This window comes from Salvelinus fontinalis, chromosome 33 (genome assembly GCF_029448725.1).
Source record: "Salvelinus fontinalis isolate EN_2023a chromosome 33, ASM2944872v1, whole genome shotgun sequence".
NCBI classification, from domain to species: Eukaryota; Metazoa; Chordata; class Actinopteri; order Salmoniformes; family Salmonidae; genus Salvelinus; species Salvelinus fontinalis.
This window is the reverse complement of record NC_074697.1, coordinates 23,948,493-23,970,649: the sequence shown is the minus strand read 5'-3', so window position 1 is coordinate 23,970,649 and position 22,157 is coordinate 23,948,493. Positions and strand designations below refer to the sequence as shown.

The following is a 22,157-nucleotide window of genomic DNA, read 5'->3' as shown; positions in this document are numbered from 1 at the left end:
GGTAGACAAAGGAAAGGGGTGGGGACAGTTCAAGAGCGGGAAACTCAGAGAGGATAACTACACTCATTTAAATTGCTAATACTTTGCACACGAACAACCGCTCATTCGAAAATAAATGTCAATTTACATATTTATGAGTGTATGTTTAGGCTGTCCCACTCCGCGATCGCCGGTCTGTCTGCTGGATAGTCAGTCAACAGAAAGCCTCTGGTTTGTGACCAGAGATCAGTCCATCGGAGTTGTAGGTTGTTATAATGGATACTTCAGAGTCCCATTCGGAAATGTTCTAAGATCGGATGCGTTTACCAGATTAAAGTATTTAAACAGCTGCAGCCTGAATAATTGTTCTTTAGTTTGTTGATTTCTTAGCCATTTCAACATGGTCACCTTGTCCCGGTGTTATCTTGACATTTGGTAGAGTTGCCAACCATTTCAACATGTAACGACAGCTCCATATTTTCTGGTCTTATGTAAATTTAGTTGGAAGTGGCTTTTATATTACAGTAGAAAAGGGGGTGTTCCATGATGCCAATGTAAATGTATGTACTCATGGGGTGTGGTCACTGACTAGTTAAAACATTATATGAAAACCCATACTCTCATTTCGAAGGCTAACATCACATTTTATATTTTCAAAAGTATTCCTATACTCAATCATTTATTTTATCCAAGATTGAGATGCAAACCCCATAATTGAGAAGTGTATACAAACAAAGAAACATTAATGTGTGTCTCCTGTCCTTCATGAGGTCACCAAATGAAAGAAACTCAACATGACTGCCCCTTAAGTGTCTTTGACCATTCCCACATCCTCAAAAACATAAATATTCTTTAATTCTCCAATATTTGGGGATTATGAGTTTTTGCAACAAGAATACTTACGCTCCTCCCGGGTGGCGCAGTGGTCTAGGGCACTACATAGCAGTGACTCTGGGTTCCACCAGAGACTCTGGGTTCACGCCCAGGCTCTGTCGCAGCCGGCCGTGACCGGGAGGTCCGTGGGGCCACGCACAATTGGCCTAGCGTCGTCCGGGTTAGGGAGGGTTTGGCCGGTAGGGATATCCTTGTCTCATCGCACCAGCGACTCCTGTGGTGGACCGGGCGCAGTGTGCGCTAACCAAGGGAACCAGGTGCACTGTGTTTCCTCTGACACATTGGTGTGGCTTGTTTCCGGGTTGGAGGCGCGCTGTGTTAAGAAGCAGTGCGGCTTGGTTGGGTTCTGTTTCTGAGGACGCATGGCTTTCGACCTTTGTCTCTCCCGAGCCGTACGGGAGTTATAGCGATGAGACAAGATAGTAATTACTAACAAAACTTACACAAAACTGAGAGTTTCTACCAGGAATTTATGACCATTGTAAAACCTGTGGAGTGAGAGAAGGGGGAGCCACAATATTACAGTCATGGCCAAAGGTTTTGAGAATGACACAAATATAAATTTATGATGTCAAATGACATATACTCCAGAATGTTATGAAGAGTGACCAGATGAATTGCAATTAATTGCAATGTCCCTCTTTGCCATGCAAATGAACTGAATCCACCAAAAACATATCTCCTTCATTTCAGCCCTGCCACAAAAGGACCAGCTGACATCATGTCAGTGATTCTCTCGTTAACACAGGTGTGAGTGTTGACGAGGACAAGGCTGGAGATCACTCAGTCATGCTGATTGAGTTCGAATAACAGACTGGAAGCTTCAAAAGGAGGGTGGTGATTGGAATCATTGTTCTTCCTCTGTCAAACATGTTTACCTGCAAGGAAACACGTGCCATCATCATTGCTTTGTACAAAAATCAAATCAAATCAAATGTATTTATATAGCCCTTACTGATATCTCAAAATGCTGTACAGAAACCCAGCCTAAAACCCCAAACAGCAAGCAATGCAGGTGTAGAAGCACAGTGGCTAGGAAAAACTCCCTAGAAAGGCCAAAATCTAGGAAGAAACCTAGAGAGGAACCAGGCTATGAGGGGTGGCCAGTCCTCTTCTGGCTGTGCCGGGTGGAGATTATAACAGAACATGGCCAAGATGTTCAAATGTTCATAAATGACCAGCATGGTCAAATAATAATAATCACAGTAGTCGAAGGTGCAGCAAGTCAGCACCTCAGGAGTAAATGTCAGTTGGCTTTTCATAGCCGATCATTAAGAGTATGTCTACCGCTCCTGCGGTCTCTAGAGAGTTGAAAACAGCAGGTCTGGGACAGGTAGCACGTCCGGTGAACAGGTCAGGGTTCCATAGCCGCAGGCAGAACAGTTGAAACTGGAGCAGCAGCACGGCCAGGTGGACTGGGGACAGCAAGGAGTCATCATGCCAGGTAGTCCTGAGGCATGGTCCTAGGGCTCAGGTCCCCCGAGAGAGAGAAAGAAAGAGAGAAAGAGAGAATTAGAGAGAGCATACTTAAATTCACACAGGACACCGGATAAGACAGGAGAAGTACTCCAGATATAACAAACTGACCCTAGCCCCCTGACACATAAACTACTGCAGCATAAATACTGGAGGCTGACACAGGAGGGGTCAGGAGACACTGTGGCCCCATCCGATGATACCCCCGGACAGGGCCAAACAGGAAGTATATAACCCCACCCACTTTGCCAAAGCACAGCCCCCACACCACTAGAGGGATATCTTCATCCACCAACTTACCATCCTGAGACAAGGCCGAGTATAGCCCACAAAGATCTCTGCCACGGCACAACCCAAGGGGGGGCGCCAACCTAGACAGGAAGACCACATCAGTTACTTAACCCACTCAAGTGACGCACCCCTCCTAGGGACGGCATGAAAGAGCACCAGTAAGCCAGTGACTCAGCCCCTGTAATAGGGTTAGAGGCAGAGAATCCCAGTGGAGAGAGGGGAACCGGCCAGGCAGAGACAGCAAGGGCGGTTCGTTGCTCCAGAGCCTTTCCGTTCACCTTCACACTCCTGGGCCAGACTACACTCAATCACATGACCCACTGAAGAGATTAGTCTTCAGTAAAGACTTAAAGGTTGAGACAGAGTCTGCGTCTCTCACATGGGTAGGCAGACCATTCCATAAAAATGGAGCTCTGGGGCCTCCCGGGTAGCGCAATGGTCTAGGGCACTGCATCGCAGTGCTAGCTGCGCCACCAGAGTCTCTGGGTTCGCGCCCAGGCTCTGTCGCAGCCGGCCAGGTACACAGTGTTTCCTCCGACACATTGGTGCGGCTGGCTTCCGGGTTGGAGGCGCGCTGTGTTAAGAAGCAGTGCGGCTTGTTTGGGTTGTGGTTCGGAGGACGCATGGCTTTCGACCTTCGTCTCTCCCGAGCCCGTACGGGAGTTGTAGCGATGAGACAAGATAGTAATTACTAGCGATTGGATACCACCAAAATTGGGGAGAAAATGGGATAAAAAAATAAATAATAAAAAAATAAAAAAATTGAGCTCTATAGGAGAAAGCCCTGCCTCCAGCTGTTTGCTTAGAAATTCTAGGGACAATTAGGAGGCCTGCTTCTTGTGACCGTAGCGTACGTGTAGGTATGTACGGCAGGACCAAATCGGAAAGATAGGTAGGAGGAAGCCCATGTAATGCTTTGTAGGTTAGCAGTAAAGCCTTGAAATCAGCCCTTTCCTTAACAGGAAGCCAGTGTAGGGAGGCTAGCACTGGAGTAATATTATCATATTTTTTGGTTCTAGTCAGGATTCTAGCAGCCGTATTTAGCACTAACTGAAGTTTATTTAGTGCTTTATCCGGGTAGCCGAAAAGTAGAGCATTGCAGTAGTCTAACCTAGAAGTAACAAAAGCATGGATTAATTTTTCTGCATCATTTTTGGACAGAAAGTTTCTGATTTTTGCAATGTTACGTAGATGGAAAAAAGCTGTCCTTGAAACAGTCTTGATATGTTCGTCAAAAGAGAGATCAGGGTCCAGAGTAACGCAGAGTTCCTTCACAGTTTTATTTAAGACGACTGTACAACCATCAAGATTAATTGTCAGCATCCACTTATGTCTGAAACACAGGCTTCCAGCGAGGGCAATTTTGGGGCTTCACCATGTTTCATTGAAATGTACAGCTGTGTGTCATCCGCATAGCAGTGAAAGTTAACATTATGTTTTCGAATGACATCCCCAAGAGGTAAAATATATAGTGAAAACAATAGTGGTCCCAAAACGGAACCTTGAGGAACACCGAAATGTACAGTTGATTTGTCAGAGGACAAACTATTCACAGAGACAAACTGATATCTTTCCGACAGATAAGATCTAAACCAGGCCAGAACTCGTGTAGACCAATCTCTCCAAAAGAATGTGGTGATCGATGGTATCAAAGGCAGCACTAAGGTCTAGGAGCACGAGGACAGATGCAGAGCCTCGGTCTGACGGCATTAAAAGGTAATTTACCACCTTCACAAGTGCAGTCTCAGTGCTATGATAGGGTCTAAAACCAGACTGAAGCATTTCGTATACATTGTTTGTCTTCAGGAAGGCAGTGAGTTGCTGCGCAACAGCTTTTTCTAAAAAAATTGAGAGGAATGGAAGATTCGATATAGGCCGATAGTTTTTTTCTATTTTCTGGGTCAATGTTTGGCTTTTTCAAGAGAGGCTTTATTACTGCCACTTTTAGTGAGTTTGGTACACATCCGGTGGATAGAGAGCCGTTTATTATGTTCAACATAGGAGGGCCGAGCACAGGAAGCAGCTCTTTCAGTAGTTTAGATGGAATAGGGTCCAGTATGCAGCTTGAAGGTTTAGAGGCCATGATTATTTTCATCATTGTGTTAAGAGATATAGTACAAAAACACTTAACACTTAAAGGGCTTCACAGGCAAGGATGCCAGTAAGATTGCACCTAAATCAACCATTTATCGGATCATCAAGAACTTCAAGGAGAGCAGTTCAATTGTTGTGAAGAAGGCTTCAGGGCACCCAGGAAAGTCCAGCAAGCGCCAGGACCGTCTCCTAAAGTTGATTCAGCTGCGGGATCGGGACACCACCAGTACAGAGCTTGCTCAGGAATGGCAGCAGGCAGGTGTGAGTGCATCTGCACGCACAGTGAGGCGAAGACTTTTGGAAGATGGCCTGGTGTCAAGAAGGGCAGAAAAGAAGCCACTTCTCTCCAGGAAAAACATCAGGGACAGACTGATATTCTGCAAAAGGTACAGGGATTGGACTGCTGAGGACTGGGGTAAAGTCATTTTCTCTGATGAATCCCCTTTCCGATTGTTCGGGGCATCCGGAAAAAAGCTTGTCCGGAGCAGACATGTGAGTGCTACCATCAGTCCTGTGTCATGCCAGCAGTAAAGCATCCTGAGACCATTAATGTGTGGGGTTGCTTCTCAGCCAAGGGAGTGGGCTCACTCACAATTTTGCCTAAGTACACAGCCACGAATAAAGAATGGTACCAACACATCCTCCGAGAGCAACTTCTCCCAACCATTCCAGGATAATGGAGTACCTTGCCATAAGGCAAAAGTGATAACTAAGTGGCTCGGGGAACAAAACATCGGTATTTTGGGTCCATGGCCAGGAAACTCCACAGACCTTAATCCCATTGAGAACTTGTGGTCAATCCTCAAGAAGCGGGTGGACAAACAAAACCCCACAAATTCTGACAAACTCCAAGCATTGATTATGCAAGAATGGGCTGCCATCAGTCAGGATGTGGCCCAGAGGTTAATTGACAGCATGCCAGGGCGGATTGCAGAGGTCTTGAAAAAAAAGGGTCAACACTGCAAATATTGATCTATGCATCAACTTCATGTAATTGTCATTAAAAGCCTTTGACACTTATGAAATGCTTGTAATTATACTTCAGTATTCCATAGTAACATCTGACAAAAATATCTAAAGACACTGAAGCAGCAAACTTTGTGAAAATTAATATTTGGGTCATTCTCAAAACTTTTGGCCACGACTGTACACCCAAAAGGGCCACGTCGTGGCAACGTGATTAAACTCGCTCTGTAGAAGAGAAAACACCAGAACAACCTGAAACCAGTAAAAGCGAGGCAATACTGCAAGAGGTCAACTCAATTGGACCTGGTGCTCTCCTTAAATGCCAAGTGAGAACTCTCAACCATTACTGTATCTCTGTTATTCCAAAGAGGTATTTTCCCAGGTTGTGGCTATACAGTTGAAGTCGGAGGTGTCATGACGTTGCCTGCGTGGGTATAGCAAACCCCATCGCCCTCTCCCTGCCTCCCCCTTTCCTCCTTCAACCCATGCTGTGATCACAGAGAGACGTTGTAAATTCCTGAGAATCTCCTCATGGCTAAACAGTATTAAGAGAGAGGGTAAACTTTCAGGACAAAGGAATTCTCTTCCACCTCACAGAACTTGAGGTACGAACAGATTTCAGGTTCCGGAAAAAGTATTAAAGGTCGGTGGGGAGTCCAGCTATTGACATGTCCATTTGTCACCACGTGGGAAATTCATGTGAAACTCATGTGAGACTGTGGGACCACATTACCATACCGCTGTTTATATAATAACCTCAGATATGAGGTTTACATCTGTTTGTTGTATAAAATTAATGAGTGAGTATGATGCTGTTTGTATAATTGTGTCATATGATTTTGAACTGTTTAATGAAGGAAAATACAAATCCCTGTTGTATTTGAACTAAATCCAAGGACCGCCCTGAGCCAGTTGGGTCAGAGACCATGGGACCGCCCCTCTCTGCTATCTGAATAAAAGCCAACTCTAAGAAATTACCAGCCAGACCATGTTTATCCTCCAAGGAGGAGAACGAAGGTTGAGTATAATTGCTGAATCTTTAACCATACCACGTGGTTAAAACTCTTATACTAATAAGAACAAGTTTTGATATTGACTACTAGTCTGCAGCTAGGAATTCGGTATCATTGAACGCGAAGAAAGACAACCGCCGAAACAAGCATTCTATAACGAATGTCACTCTGAACTCTCCACAATAACTACGACAGAAGGAACTCCAACAAAAACGAACTTCTCTCCAACGATCAAGACAACACACAGAGCGTAAATATATATATATTGATTGCAATTGTTCCCGAATGAGTGAGCGTTCATGTGTATGGATTAGCATGTCAATTGTTATAATTATGGACTCTGAAGTGAATTCTTAGTCGAACGCCATTTTCCCTTTGTCTAACAGCCGCCATGCCGGTTCAGCCCACTAGGGCATATTGCTCCCATCATTTCATGTAACTATTTTAAGCTTGTTTGTTTGTGTAATAGCTGGTGCTCTCCTCATCCTCGGACGAGGTGAGGAGAGAAGGATCTTCAGACCAATACGCAGCATTTGGGAAATAAGCCATCTTTATTTTAAATGCGACGGCAACACTAAACGAAACAAAACACTTTCCAAACTACAAAACAAGAAAACGACGTTGACGAAAACCTGAACATAAACTTACATAACTAAACATAAACTTACGTACAGGAAACAGACGACATCGAAACGAAACGAAACAAACAAACGCTACAGTCCCATGTGGTACGAACATACATACAGACACAGGAGACAATCACCCACAAACAAACAGTGAGAATGCCCTACCTAAATATGACTCTTGATTAGAGGAAAACGCAAACCACCTGCCTCTAATCAAGAGCCATACCAGGCAAACCAAAACCAACATAGAAACAGAAAACATAGAATGCCCACCCAACCTCACGTCCTGACCAACTAACACACATAACAACTAACATAAATAGGTCAGGAACGTGACAGTACCCCCCCCACAAGGTGCGAACTCCGGACGCACCAGCACAAGGACTAGGGGAGGGTCTGGGTGGGCATCTAACCACGGTGGTGGCTCAGGCTCCGGGCGCGGTTCCCACCCCACCATAATCCATCCTAGCTTCCTCCCTCCAAAAATGTCCACCCTCTTTTCTCCCCCACAAAATCCTCTTAATAACATACCCAATAAGGACAACACCGGGACAGAGAGATAAATCAATACAGAGGGATAGATAAGAATATAGAGGTAGATAAAGATAGAGAGGGAGATCAGGATAGAGGGGCAACTCCGGACTGAAAGGCAGCTCCGGACAGAGAGACAGCTCTGGACTGATGGGCAGTTCTGGGTATCTAGCCTTTTTAGGCTGAAGGGCAGCTCATGGCTGACTGACGACTCTCGACGCTCATGGCTGGCTGACGGCTCTCGACGCTCATGGCAGGCTGACGGCTCTCGACGCTCATGGCAGGCTGACGGCTCTCGACGCTCATGGCAGGCTGACGGCTCTCGACGCTCATGGCAGGCTGACGGCTCTCGACGCTCATGGCAGGCTGACGGCTCTCGACGCTCATGGCAGGCTGACGGCTCTCGACGCTCATGGCGCTCTGACGGCTCTCGACGCTCATGGCGCTCTGACGGCTCTGGCTGCTCATGGCTCTCTGACGGCTCTGGCTGCTCATGGCTCTCTGACGGCTCTGGCTGCTCATGGCTCTCTGACGGCTCTGGCTGCTCATGGCTCGCTGGCGGCTCTGGCAGATCCTGTCTGGTTGGCGGCTCTGGCAGATCCTGTCTGGTTGGCGGCTCTGGCAGATCCTGTCTGGTTGGCGGCTCTGGCAGATCCTGTCTGGTTGGCGGCTCTGGCAGATCCTGTCTGGTTGGCGGCTCTGGCAGATCCTGTCTGGTTGGCGGCTCTGGCAGATCCTGTCTGGTTGGCGGCTCTGGCAGATCCTGTCTGGCTGACGGCTCTAGCGGCTCCTGTCTGGCTGACGGCTCTAGCGGCTCCTGTCTGGCGGATGGCTCTGTAGGCTCATGGCAGACGGGCGGCTTTGCAGGCTCATGGCAGACGGGCGGCTTTGCAGGCTCATGGCAGACGGATGGCTCAGACGGCGCTGGGGAGACGGATGGCTCAGACGGCGCTGGGGAGACGGATGGCTCAGATGGCGCTGGGGAGACGGATGGCTCAGATGGCGCTGGGGAGACGGATGGCTCAGATGGCGCTGGGGAGACGGATGGCTCAGATGGCGCTGGGGAGACGGATGGCTCTGGCCGGATACGGTGCACTGTAGACCTGGTGCGTGGTGCCGGAACTGGAGGCACCGTGCTAATGACAAGCACCTTCCTACTAGTGCGGGGAGCAGGGACAGGGCACACTGTACTCTCAAAGCCTACTCTATCCCTGATGCGAGGTACCGGCACTGGTGACACCGGGCTGAGGACAAGCACATCAGGATTAGTAGGGGGAGAAGATACAGTGTGTTCAGGGCTCTGGAGACGCACAGGTGGCTTAGTGCGTGGTGCCGGAACTGGAGGCACCGGGCTAGATACACGCACTACAGGGAGAGTGCGTGGAGGAGGAACAGGGCTCAGGATACGCACTGGTAGCCTAGTGCGTAGTGTAGACACTGTAGGTACTAGGCTGGGGCGGGGAGGTGGTGCCGGAAATACCGGACCGTGGAGGCGTACTGGCACTCTTGAGCATTGAACCCGCCCAACCTTACCTGGTTGAATGCTCCCGGTCGCCCGAACAGTGCGGGGAGGTGGAATAACCCGCACCGGCCTATGTAGGCGAACCGGGGAAACCATGCGTAAGGCCGGTGCCATGTATGCCGGCCCGAGGAGACGCACTGGAGACCAGACGCGTTGAGCCGGCCTCATGACACCTGGCTCAATACTCAATCTAGCCCTACCAGTGCGGGGAGGTGGAATAACCCGCACTGGGCTATGCACTCGTACAGGAGACACCGTGCGCTCTACTGCGTAACACGGCGCCTGCCCGTACTCCCGCTCTCCACGGTAAGCCTGGGAAGTGGGCGCAGGTCTCCTACCTGCCCTTGGCCCACTACCTCCTAGCCCCCCCCCCAAGAAATTTTTGGGAATTACTTACGGGCTTTTTCGGCTTCCGTGCCAGACGCGTTCCCTCATAGCTCCGGTTCCTCTCCCCGGTAGCCTCTGCTCTCCTCAGTGCCTCCACCTGTTCCCATGGGAGGCAATCCCTCCCAGCCAGGATCTCCTCCCAAGTGTAGCAACCCTTTCCGTCCAAAACATCATCCCATGTCCATTGCTCCTTTCTCTCCTGTCCCTTACTCCGTTTAATTTTCCCTTGCCGCTTGGTCTTAGCGTGGTGGGTGATTCTGTAATAGCTGGTGCTCTCCTCATCCTCGGACGAGGTGAGGAGAGAAGGATCTTCAGACCAATACGCAGCATTTGGGAAATAAGCCATCTTTATTTTAAATGCGACGGCAACACTAAACGAAACAAAACACTTTCCAAACTACAAAACAAGAAAACGACGTTGACGAAAACCTGAACATAAACTTACATAACTAAACATAAACTTACGTACAGGAAACAGACGACATCGAAACGAAACGAAACAAACAAACGCTACAGTCCCATGTGGTACGAACATACATACAGACACAGGAGACAATCACCCACAAACAAACAGTGAGAATGCCCTACCTAAATATGACTCTTGATTAGAGGAAAACGCAAACCACCTGCCTCTAATCAAGAGCCATACCAGGCAAACCAAAACCAACATAGAAACAGAAAACATAGAATGCCCACCCAACCTCACGTCCTGACCAACTAACACACATAACAACTAACATAAATAGGTCAGGAACGTGACAGTTTGTTTATGCATTTCTGTGAATTAATTAGTAATAAATAAATGATTTAAGACAATTGATGTATGGATGACTCATAGTGAAGACTGGGTTCGTGCAGATAATCAACAATTTACGACGTTTGGAATGAGACTAACGTGAGGTAGAGTAAATAAATCATTAATTAGAAGACTATTGATCAGATATGAAAATATCTGAAAGGTTATATTGGGAAATTATAACTTTGTAATCTAATAACTTTCCCTGGTGCCCTCGAATTCATAGTTAATTAGTTACGATATTACTCAAGTGATAGCGTAATCCCTAATTACAGGAATCTTTCATAAAAACTATAAGTCTTCAATTTAACGATAGCAAAGACACGACAGAGGTTTACATACACCTTAGCCAAACACATTTAAACTCAGTTTTTAAAAACTCCTGACATTTAATCCTTGTAAAAATTCCCTGTTTTAGGTCAGTTTGGATCACCACTTTATTTTAAGAATGTGAAATGTCAGAATAATAGAGAGAATGATTTATTTCAGCTTTTATTTCTTTCATCACATTCCCAGTGGGTCAGATGTTTACATACACTCAATTGGTATTTGGTAGCATTGCCTTTAAATTGTTTAACTTGGGTCAAACGTTTCAGGTAGCCTTCCACAAGCTTCCCTCAATAAGTTGGGTGAATTTTGACCCGTTCCTCCTGACAGAGCTGGTGTAACTGAGTCAGGTTTGTAGCCCTCCTTGCTCGCACACGATTTTTCAGTTCTGCCCACAAATTTTCTATGGGATTAAGGTCAGGGCTTTGTGATGGCCACTCCAATAGCTTGATTTTGTTGTCCATACGCCATTTTGCCACAACTTTGGAAGTATGCTTGGGGTCATTGTCCATTTGGAAGACCCATTTGCGACCAAGTTTTAACTTCCTGACTGATGTCTTGAGATGTTGCTTCAATATATCCACATCATTTTCCGTCCTCATGATGCCATCTATTTTGTGAAGTGCACCAGTCCCTCCTGCAGCAAAGCACCCTCACAACATGATGCTGCCACCCCCGTGCTTCACGGTTGGGATGGTGTTCTTTGGCTTGCAAGCCTCCCCCTTTTCCTCCAAACATAACGATGGTCATTATGACCAAACAGTTCTATTTTTTTTCATCAGACAAGAGGACATTTCTCCATGTGCAGTTGCAAACCATAGTCTATTCTGGCTTTTTTTATGGCGGTTTTGGAGTCGATATAGGACTCATTTTACTGTGGATATAGCTACTTTTGTTCCTGTGTCTTCCAGAATCTTCACAAGGTCCTTTGCTGTATTTCTGGGATTGATTTGCACTTTTCGCACCTAAGTACATTCATCTCTAGGAGACAGAACGCATCTCCCTCCTGAGCGGTTTGACGGCTGCGTGGTCCTATGGTGTTTATACATGTACTTGCATACTAATGTTTGTACAGATGAATGTATGTAAACGTCCGACTTCAACTCTAGGTCAGAGGTGGCAGATTTGAAAAGCACATCATCTGTAGCAGAGAGTTGCTCTTACAACTCCCTTGAAGTTTGTGACTTTTTGGACGGTATCATGTCTTACCTAGATGACATGCCTGTGTCCGGTTCCACGGCGTTGGAGGGATTAAGAGATACTCCAGCCTCAGTCATTCAGAAGATCTCCAGCGAAGAGTTCCAGATGAACGCTTCCAGCAAAGTGCAAAAAATACTGATAAAATCAGTGAGTAGCTTTCACAGAAAAGTCCGTTCCAGCCAGACGGATTCTCAGATGTTGCCAGCAACATCAACAATTTCCTCGAGGCATACAAATTCAACTGCTTTTGAAATCATTGGATCAATTACAAACTACACGAAGAGCCTTTTCCCACCCACAGAGTCTTCTACTACTCTATGGGAGGCAGATTCTATGCTTCAACAGAGCAATGATAAAAGCTTAGAGTACACTAGGCAACACCTGAAGGCTCCCAGTCTTGTGTGGAAGTATCTGAGAAGAAGATCTGGACTTCTGCGAAGACTATTTACCACAATGTGAAGACATACAGGAGGAATTATTTCACATGGCAAAAGCAACAAAGACTCAAGCCAAAAAGACCCTCAGCCATTTCTGGTTTCAATTCAGAATGAGCTGTCACAATCTGACCAAATGGTGACTGCAAGAGAGCTTTCACAAATAGAGAATATGGTTGGAATTATGTTGGAGGACGTTGAGAAGGAAGTAGCGAATGTGGTGAGGAACTGGTCTACCAAGCGCCAGAGCGATCTTCCTCCTCGTTATTATCCTCATCTGCCAGATCACAGAAGTCAGAGTTGGAATTTGCACTCCCTGGCACTCCTATCCCTTCTGAATTTCCAGAAAGTACTACTCAGCCCATTTTAGATGCTCAGTCATCGACATGGGCAAATCTACGGAGCTAAAAACATTGTTGTGTGATGCCAGGGAAAGCATGTCTGCAATATTGAATACCATCATAAATGAGGTATATCCAGAGGAAGAAGGGAAAGTTGCATCCCACCCTGATCAAACAGCTGCAATAGCAAGACTGGAGGAGCTCATATCTCAGGGTAGGATTGGTGCTCTCTCCCGTGATCTTACTCACCAAGTCAACCACATAATTTCTGAGAGCAACCCTTTGGTTCTGACAGTGGTGGCTGGAAAGAGGGCATCTGATTCAGTCCTTACAAAGCTGAAGAGGAATGACAAGAAGGTGGGGAAGCCCACAGCTTACGAGCTGGGTATGTGAAGCGCCTCCTGCTTCCTAGCCTCGTGCCCTCTTTAGCATCAATGAGTTGGGCTCAGGGAGTCAGTGTGACGACCAGCGTATCTGAAGACAGGATTTCATGCTATTTTTCTACATCAGCATTTTGTGACACAGTCAGTCTGTTTACCAAAGTAATGGTAAGCCAAGTCATGGACTTGTGGTTTCTGATGAACAAAGCAGAGGGTCATCTCCGACCTGATATAACTGATAACTGATATAGGTAGTCTACTGAGTGGTAAGCCCTACCCTCTGCCATCTTTCTCTGCCATCAGCATGGCAACAAGTGAGACCTCCAATGCTGCATGACGCCAACATAGATGAGGAAAGGGATGCCACCAGTTGTTCCAGCGTAGCTCAGAGCATTGCTTGTGATCAGATGTCAACCAGCCCAGATGTTGTCAAAGATGTCTCGCTTTCAGCCCCATCCTCTGATAACTTAGGCGGTGATGATGACTTCACTGGCCTCATCAGCATGTCAGTGGTGAGACTTCTGTGAAGAATCCAAAACAAACTGATCTGTACCCAGTTGACATCACATGCACATGACAAAACCTGATTCCAAAAGTTATAGCCTTCAGGCTGGTGGTCAGGCTGCTTTGAGAACCAACCTGAGGATTCATAAAGTCTACAAACATCTGTTGAAGGTGTTTGGCTCAGAGAAGATCCTCCAACTGGCCGTGTCGACTCACGACTCTACATTCAATAGGATTCTTGTGAAGTCATTGAGCTAGGAGATTCTCCACAGTTGTGACGAGGCATCAAGGGCAGTCTCAAGAACATCTTTCGAAGCCACCTGGCCTGAGGCTTTTCCCATGGATGTGAAGGCTACCAAAGGGAAGCTGTCTTTCCTACAAAGGCTTGCCAGGCTAAAATTCGACTGAAAGGTACAGCAAACTATTTAAATGAACAATTGTGTCAATGTGAGTAAACAATGCTATTTCGAGAAAATGTAAAACCATCCATTAATTCCAAAACCATTTATAAATATTGTTGTGCTGGTGTGTAATATGTGATTGTTATTACCATGACGGTGTTCCGCTGTGACTGTTGTTTTGACATGTTTTTGTCTTTCAACTCTTTCTTAGACATTTAAGATGGGGAACAAGAAGGATTCCAAGAAGAATTCCCACCACCCTGAATACAAAGACCAGACTACTGCTGAAGATAGCATGTGTAAGTCCATGTTTGAGAAATTGGTGTAATAAATATTATACCCTATATACATGATATATTGTCGAGATATACGTATATATTAAGAGATTTATGTAAAATGAATTTGTTTCCAAGCCTCAAGATGCTGGTTCTCATTTATTTGTGTAAGTCATGTTGAGTTGAAACTGAGAATACAATATAACATAATTTCCAAATTAAAATGCATGTTAACTCTCTCTCTTCTGTAGTGCCCAGCATAGTGGCACATGCTACCACGTCTGGACTCCCAGAGGATCTTCCCTCCACCTCTCAACAGGAGAAGCCTCGCAAACATCCCCTTCTAATCAGGATGTTTTCCGCAATCTCCATAGGCAGTGGCGATTTTAGCATGTAAATCTTGGTTGGGCAAAAATAAAAAGTGGGATGCATGCCAGCAAAGCCACTAGACAACACTAAACAATACATTAATTGCACTATAATGGTGACAAACGGTGCTCACAAACTGTTAGGGCCTACATAAAGCTGTCCCAACATCTTACCACTGCTACACCTGGCTATCAGTGGAGCCTTGTCTGGCAGCAAAACAGATCATTCAGCCTCATTTACTGCCTTTAAAAAAAACATAGTTGATATGGCTGACTTGCTTAATTAAATGTGGTTTCTAATGAAAATTCAGATGTACAAACTATGGCAAAAGGGGTCGACAAGCGGATAAGAGGCAATCAGTAATTTCGATTAAGACAATGAGCGAGCTTGAACAGGAAAGGGTGGTACTTCGTGAGCAAATTTTGTCATCAAAGTCTGGCATTCTCTGGATTTATTTATTGTAGTTTCAAAACAACTGGGAACTCAGAAAAAAACACGGTTGAATCATGATGACGTCATTGATCTTCAGGTCGTAGCTCTAGAAAGAGGCCGGATTTACAATTCCGAGTTGGATGACCGTTCAAAACATATTTTCCCAGTCGGAGCTTGTTTATTCAGAACTTCCCAGTTGTCTTCAACTCACTGAAGTCAAGTTTTCGCAGTTCCGAGTTCACAGTTGTTTTGAGCATGGCACAAATCATGCTTCATTGACAGCATGGCCAATGTTGAATTTTTTTATTAGGAAAAGGGCCTCTTAATCCTAGATTTGGGACCACACAGCCACTCCACTGAATAGAAAGCTAGTGATTGCCTTGCAATGCTTGCAGTTAGCCACTGTCACTGATTCCTTCCAAAACACTCATTGTTGAATTTGCGATTTCCAACTTGTTGTGTAATGTTCATGTCCAATGGCCGATGAGCACCGATATGTTTTATCTTTAATTTATCTTCATATGACGAGGATTAAAAAGGATTTGCCAGTAGATTGTCGACTTGATTCATGATGATGACCGCTAGCTAAGATTTTGAAAATATGATGTTGATATGATCAGTCCAATCAAAGCTACTGTACATATAACGTGATTTGACGTCATTTTATCTGTGGCCAATGACCTTGAGCCTTCTTGGATGGGCACTTGTAATATAACTCTATGGCAGCACCCAAGGGGCTAGAATTTTCTAGCTCTACCCTTAGACTTGGAGGTGAAGTAGTGTCCCCATCAGTGACAGAACACTGAGCCAATCTCGGCACAACGCTCCATATTTTCTGCTGGCTGCCCCACCCCCACAGAAAGCCCTGAGCTAGGCTGAAACACCTGCATTTAGGAGATGCTTTACTCAAGAAAACAAAAAAGAGACCATGTTTGTATGCAGCTGTCACGATCGTGTGGGAGTGAGACGGACCAACACGCAGCATGTGGAAAATAAGCCATCTTCATTTATTCTTGAAGAAGGCAAAACGAAACAAAACACTTTCAAACTAACAAAACAACAAACGACCGTGAAGCTATAAAAGTAGTGCACACACACAGGCTACAAACGTTCAACATAGACAATTCCCCACAACAAACTAAAGCCTATGGCTACCCTAAATATGGCTCCCAATCAGAGACAACAGAAACCAGCTGTCTCTAATTGGGAACCCATTCAGGCAACCATAGACTTTCCTAGACAACTACACACAACATAGACACAGCTAGACAACTATACTAAACATAAACCCAACTACTCTAAATAAACCCCCTAAACCTTACAATCACCCTGGACACTACAAAACCCACATAAATACCCATGTCACACCCTGACCTAACTAAAATAATAAAGAAAACAAAGAATACTAAGGCCAGGGCGTGACAGCAGCTTTATTAACTCAATGAAATACATTTTTTGACATTGTTTGCAAATGGATATGTGACACGTATTAATGCCAAAATAACAGGCAAAACAAGCAAGCCCCCAAAATGTTAAAAATGTGGGGCTCAAAACAGATGGGCTCTGCCCCACAAATCAAATCAAATTTAATTTGTCACATGCGCTGAATAGAACAGGTGTAGACCTTACTGTGAAATGCTTACTTACAAGCCCGTAACCAACAATGCAGTTCAAGAAATAGAGTTAATAAAATATTTACTAAATAAACTAAAGTTTTAAAAAATCGAATCAATCACAAGGTAAAACAAGAAATGTACATAACAATAACGAGGCTATTTACAGGGGGTACCGTTACCAAGTCAATGTGCGGGGGTACAGGTTAATCGAGGTAATTTGTAAAGTGACTATGCATTGATAATAAACAGGTAGCAGCAGTGTAAAAACAAAAGTTTGAGTTTGAGTTTATTTCTATTTTTACAGGGACAGTAAACATTAATCAACGTTTCAGTAAAAGTGCCGGTTTTAGCCAGCCGGCTAATTTTCAACCGCAGTTCCTGGGCAGGTTATTAAAAACAATTACAATATTTATTTATTTACCGTTATTTTACCAGGTAAGTTGACTGAGAACACGTTCTCATTTGCAGCAACGACCTGGGGAATAGTTACAGGGGAGAGGAGGGGGATGAATGAGCCAATTGTAAACTGGGGATTATTAGGTGACCATGATGGTTTGAGGGCCAGATTGGGAATTTAGCCAGGACACCGGGGTTAACACCCCTACTCTTACGATAAGTGCCATGGGATCTTTAATGACCTCAGAGAGTCAGGACACCCGTTTAACGTCCCATCCGAAAGACGGCACCCTACACAGGGCAGTGTCCCCAATCACTGCCCTGGGGCATTGGGATATTTTTTAGACCAGAGGAAAGAGTGCCTCCTACTGGCCCTCCAACACCACTTCCAGCAGCATCTGGTGTCCCATCCAGGGACTGACCAGGACCAACCCTGCTTAGCTTCAGAAGCAAGCCAGCAGTGGTATGCAGGGTGGTATGCTGCTGGCAATAACAATACAGACAATCAATGAGCAGTGAGCACACGCATAGCAACATAGGACAAGCAAGACATAGCATGCACACAGAGCAACATAGCACAAAAATCAACAAGACGAAATCCATAAAAGCAAGAAAGTGTTTCCACACCTCACAAGCTACAGACAACAGACAACATGGAAAGCGGCAATACACAACTAGGGATTATGTTCACAAGTCTGACTGGCCTTTAGCCATGTTTTTTGTGCGAAAGTGTGATAGGTGGTGTAGTTGTGTGTGTCTGATGGCAGTATATTCCAAACATGGGAAGCTCTCACAGAGAAACAGATTGACTAAAGGTGCTTTTCTTTAAGTAAACTATACAGTCACCTATCATGGCAGACCTTGTAGATCTGCTGCCATATGTTTGGGTTTTCTGTTGAACAAAAGTACTGAGTGGAGGGGGAGCCAGGCCATTTAGGATCTTGAATACAAGACATGCATCAGTGTATTGCACAATAATTTTCCAACTCAGGGGCTCATGCTTTCTGAGGATGTAACAGTGATGATGGCTATTGGGCTTCCTATCAAGCACTTTGAGAGCCTGTTTGTAGACAGACTGAATGGGTTTTAATGTTGTACAGCAAGCTTGGGCTCAACTAGTCAAGCAGTATGTTAAGTGGGGGAGTATCATAGATTTGAAGTACAGTTTTGCTACCTCTGTATTCAAACAATTTTGTATAAATCGGAAATGAGCGAGGTTGAATTTGGTTATTTGAGTTACCTTTTTTACCTGCTTTTTAAAAGAGAGGTTGGAATCAAGAATGATGCCAAGGTACTTAAAATCAGATACCACCTGGAGCTTCTCCCCTGACACATAGACATCTGGCTCAGCAGCATCAGTTGCCCTCTTTGTGAAGAACATGCAGACAGTTTTTTTTCACATTAAGATGCGAACATGAGTCACTGAGCCACTTTGCAACCTGTACCAATACAGTAGTGAGTTCTTGTGCAGCTTGTTGTTTGCTCTTTGCATGCACATATATCAATGTATCATCTGCATACATTTGAACTTCAGACCCACTACAGACAGAAGGCAGATCATTAGTGTACAGGCTGAACAGGAGGGGCCCCAGCACTGACCCTTGGGGCACACCCACATCATAGCTGAGAGTGGGTGACAACTCATTGCTCACTCTGACACGCTGAGTTCTGCCTTCAAGGTATGATTTCATCCATCCCAAGGCATCAGGGGAAAAGTTGAACTTGGACAATTTTGTGATGAGAACCTCATGGTTAACAGTATCAAAAGCCTTCCTTTGGTCCAGAAACACAGCTCCAACAAAGCTCCCTTTGTCCATCTTGGATTTCACATTTTCCAGAAGAAAGCAGTTGGCCGTTTCTGTGGAGTGTTTTGCTCTGAAGCCAAACTGCATGGAGTGTAATGTGAAGGGGCTGTTGTTGAGGTGGGCAATCAGTTGCTCTGTTACACACTTTTCAACAACCTTCGATACCACAGGTAGTATACTAATGGGCCTGTAGTTACTCATGTCAGCAGGGTCACCCGATTTAAAGATGTGGTTATTATTGCCGACTTCCAGACCCTTGGAAACACCCCCTGACCAATAGATATGTTGGTGACCTTAGTAACGGGGCCAATGAGTGACTCTTTGCAGTTTAAAGAAAAGGTAGAGTCCAGCCCAAACACATCTTTGGCTTTAGAGCTCTTTAGTGAGCTAATCACCATGTTCACTTCTGGGGGGGATCTGGGGACCCATGGCAAATCTTTTCAGTCTCCTGAGGGGGAAAATGTGTTGTTGTGCCCTCTTCACAACAGTCTTGGTGTGTTTGGACCATGATAGTTTGTTGGTGATGTGGACACCAAGGAACACCTGCCCTGAATGACGGGTCGCCAATGTCCATAGGCCTATCCAAGCCATTCAAACGGTCTTCAAAGCAGGCTTAATACAGCGATTTCCCCTAATACAGTAATATTTGCAAGGAATTGATGGCCTTTGTCTTCATTTGTGTTCCCCAGTAAACACATTTGATTAGAAAATACATGGTAGTCTATTATGCAGTAATAATCACATGGTATGCAAAACAGAGTAATGTTGTCCTGAATACTGTGTAGAACATGCCAACACACACACACACACACACACACACACACACACACACACACACACACACACACACACACACACACACACACACACACACACACACACACACACACACACACACACACACACACCCTGGCATTAGTGTGATTAATGGAACACACACACACATAGCACTTCAGATATGTCCCACAACCAACATTCAACCATATATCAATGATTCACTGTAAATAAATGTCCTGTAAAATAAACCACACTTAATTTACAACAAATAAAATAATAAATGATGCCGGACACTCAGTGAGAAGGGAATGAACTGGTTAAACTTCTCAAGTGAAACACTCAAATTTCTATTTTCTGTGGATACCCTGGATTTACATGTTCTGTATGCTAGTGTGACCTTTGACCTGTAGATGGTAGTAAAGGTATACTTTTGCTGCAGATCCACTTCTACAGCGCAAACCTTTCTGGACAAGTAGCCTACACATTTGTCCCTAGCATGTGTGTGTGTATTTGAGGCAAAAAAAGACTGAATATTGCATTACACTTTTATGATACAGATTCATTCCTCATTCTGTAGCACTGCACAGCTATAGTTTTTTCAAATGCCAAATGCACCCACAGCATGTTACTGGCTAGGCTTATCTGAGTGACTTGTGTTGTGAGAAGAGAACCAGAATTCAAACAAAAACTCCGAGATGTAATTTTATAATATTGTTAGATCTTTTAAGTAACATATTGTAACGACCCTGGGTTTATAAGCGCGGAAATCGACTGTGCCGGAGGAGCATGCTTCTGCGGCACAGTCGATAGCGCGCCGAACTTCGTGCTAGAAGATCGAAGGTTCGAGACCTGCTCCCTGCTGTTTCATTATATTGGTGTCAGAAGTGGGATCGGACCTTGCATAGAGTCGCAAGCTAGCGCGAAGACGCGCTCTTTGAAAGGAGGGAGTAGTGTAACGACCCTGGGTTTATAAGCGCGGAAATCGACTCTGCCGCACGAGCATGCTTTTGCAGCACAGTCGATAGCGCGCCGGACTTCGGGCTAGAAGATCGAGGGTTCGAGACCTGCTCTCTGCCTGTTTCATTACAATATGGTAGCATACACGTTCCACATGGTAGCAAATCAAGCTAGCTAGTTATATGTTACAACGTTACATTATATTGCCTTGCCAATGTTTGTGTGAATCATATTCTCGCCTACCTTCCACATCAACAAGCGACGCACGCGCATCTTTGCTCAGCTATCTCCTGTCCCTATCGGTTTCACTGGGAAGACTTCCGGTTGTGTGTCATGGCGGCATGGTAAAGCTTGCTCAAAGGGAAAAATAACCAACCCGTACTGTCTTTTTTAGACAACGGTTTGGGGATTTATTTTGGGCTTAACATCGCCACGAACGTCCACATTCGTATTGGGAACGGCAAGGACTCATTAGCGGTCTCCATCCGCTCGGCCATGGCGGCACATAAACCAGTGGAATGGGTTCAGGCCGTGATAAATAGATTCGACGAGCAGGTAATAAAGTGTTTATGAGTTGGAAGTGGGAGTAACGTTAGATAGCTGCAACCAGTTAATCTTTTGTAGATGGCTTGTGTCTGTAGCTAACTTATTTCTGCAATCGCAAAGTGCATGCTATCCTGTTTTCTTGTTGTGTACAGTAGGTAGGTTGGTACTAGTATATAGACAAAGTAACGTTAATAAACGTTACGACACATTTTTATCTGTGGTTTAGATTGTGTAACAAAGGTGCAAGTTACTTTTAGTTAGCAAGCTAACTAGTTAGCTACCCATGTAACTAGCTAGCTAGCCAACTAAACATGCATTTTCATGTTAAATAGATGTTTGGTGTCGGTATAGCTAGGACTGTTAAGAGGTTGCACACAACGGCTAATATTGACTATTTCTGCCAGACAATTTGGGGGAAAGATGTCACTACCAGCTAACTACTCATAAAGTTAGCTAACTGTAAACAGATGAGGTGTGACATTCACTGATTTAAAATAAAATTATTAAAATTCAGTACTCTAGCAGTGGCACCTTGTTTACTAGTTTTATTTGGTTTGAGTCAACTGAATGGACATATGCCTCCCTCCCTGTTATGTCACATGCAGCGAAATAAAACGAAGAACACACGCTCCTTGCATGCTGTCAGCCAACAGTCATGTTACCGAATGTGTGTTTGCAACCTGGCCATGTTTCTGCTCTGAGGTAAAGGCCTCAATACTAAGATAAAAAAGCGTTATGGATCTTTACTAATTGGCAGACATACGTTTTTGTATAATACCTACTTCTATAATTACTACATCCTTAAAGTAATATATTAGTACT

At 44.9% G+C, this 22,157-nt stretch overlaps 1 protein-coding gene across 3 annotated transcripts in view; it reads left to right on the top strand.

Annotated features, from left to right (window-relative positions):
* Nucleotides 1-20,990: 20,990 nt before the first annotated feature.
* The window catches only part of LOC129831851 (neurofibromin-like), a 113,426-nt gene continuing 112,259 nt past the window's right edge, over nt 20,991-22,157 (top strand). For 2 of the 3 annotated variants that reach the window (XM_055895359.1, XM_055895357.1), the window contains exon 1: nt 21,007-21,344. In XM_055895359.1, coding sequence (XP_055751334.1) covers nt 21,285-21,344 — 60 coding nt within the window. In that variant the 5' untranslated portion in view covers nt 21,007-21,284. Of the gene's footprint in view, nt 21,345-22,157 lie in introns of all 3 variants that reach the window. The other variant, XM_055895360.1, reaches the window with a different exon arrangement.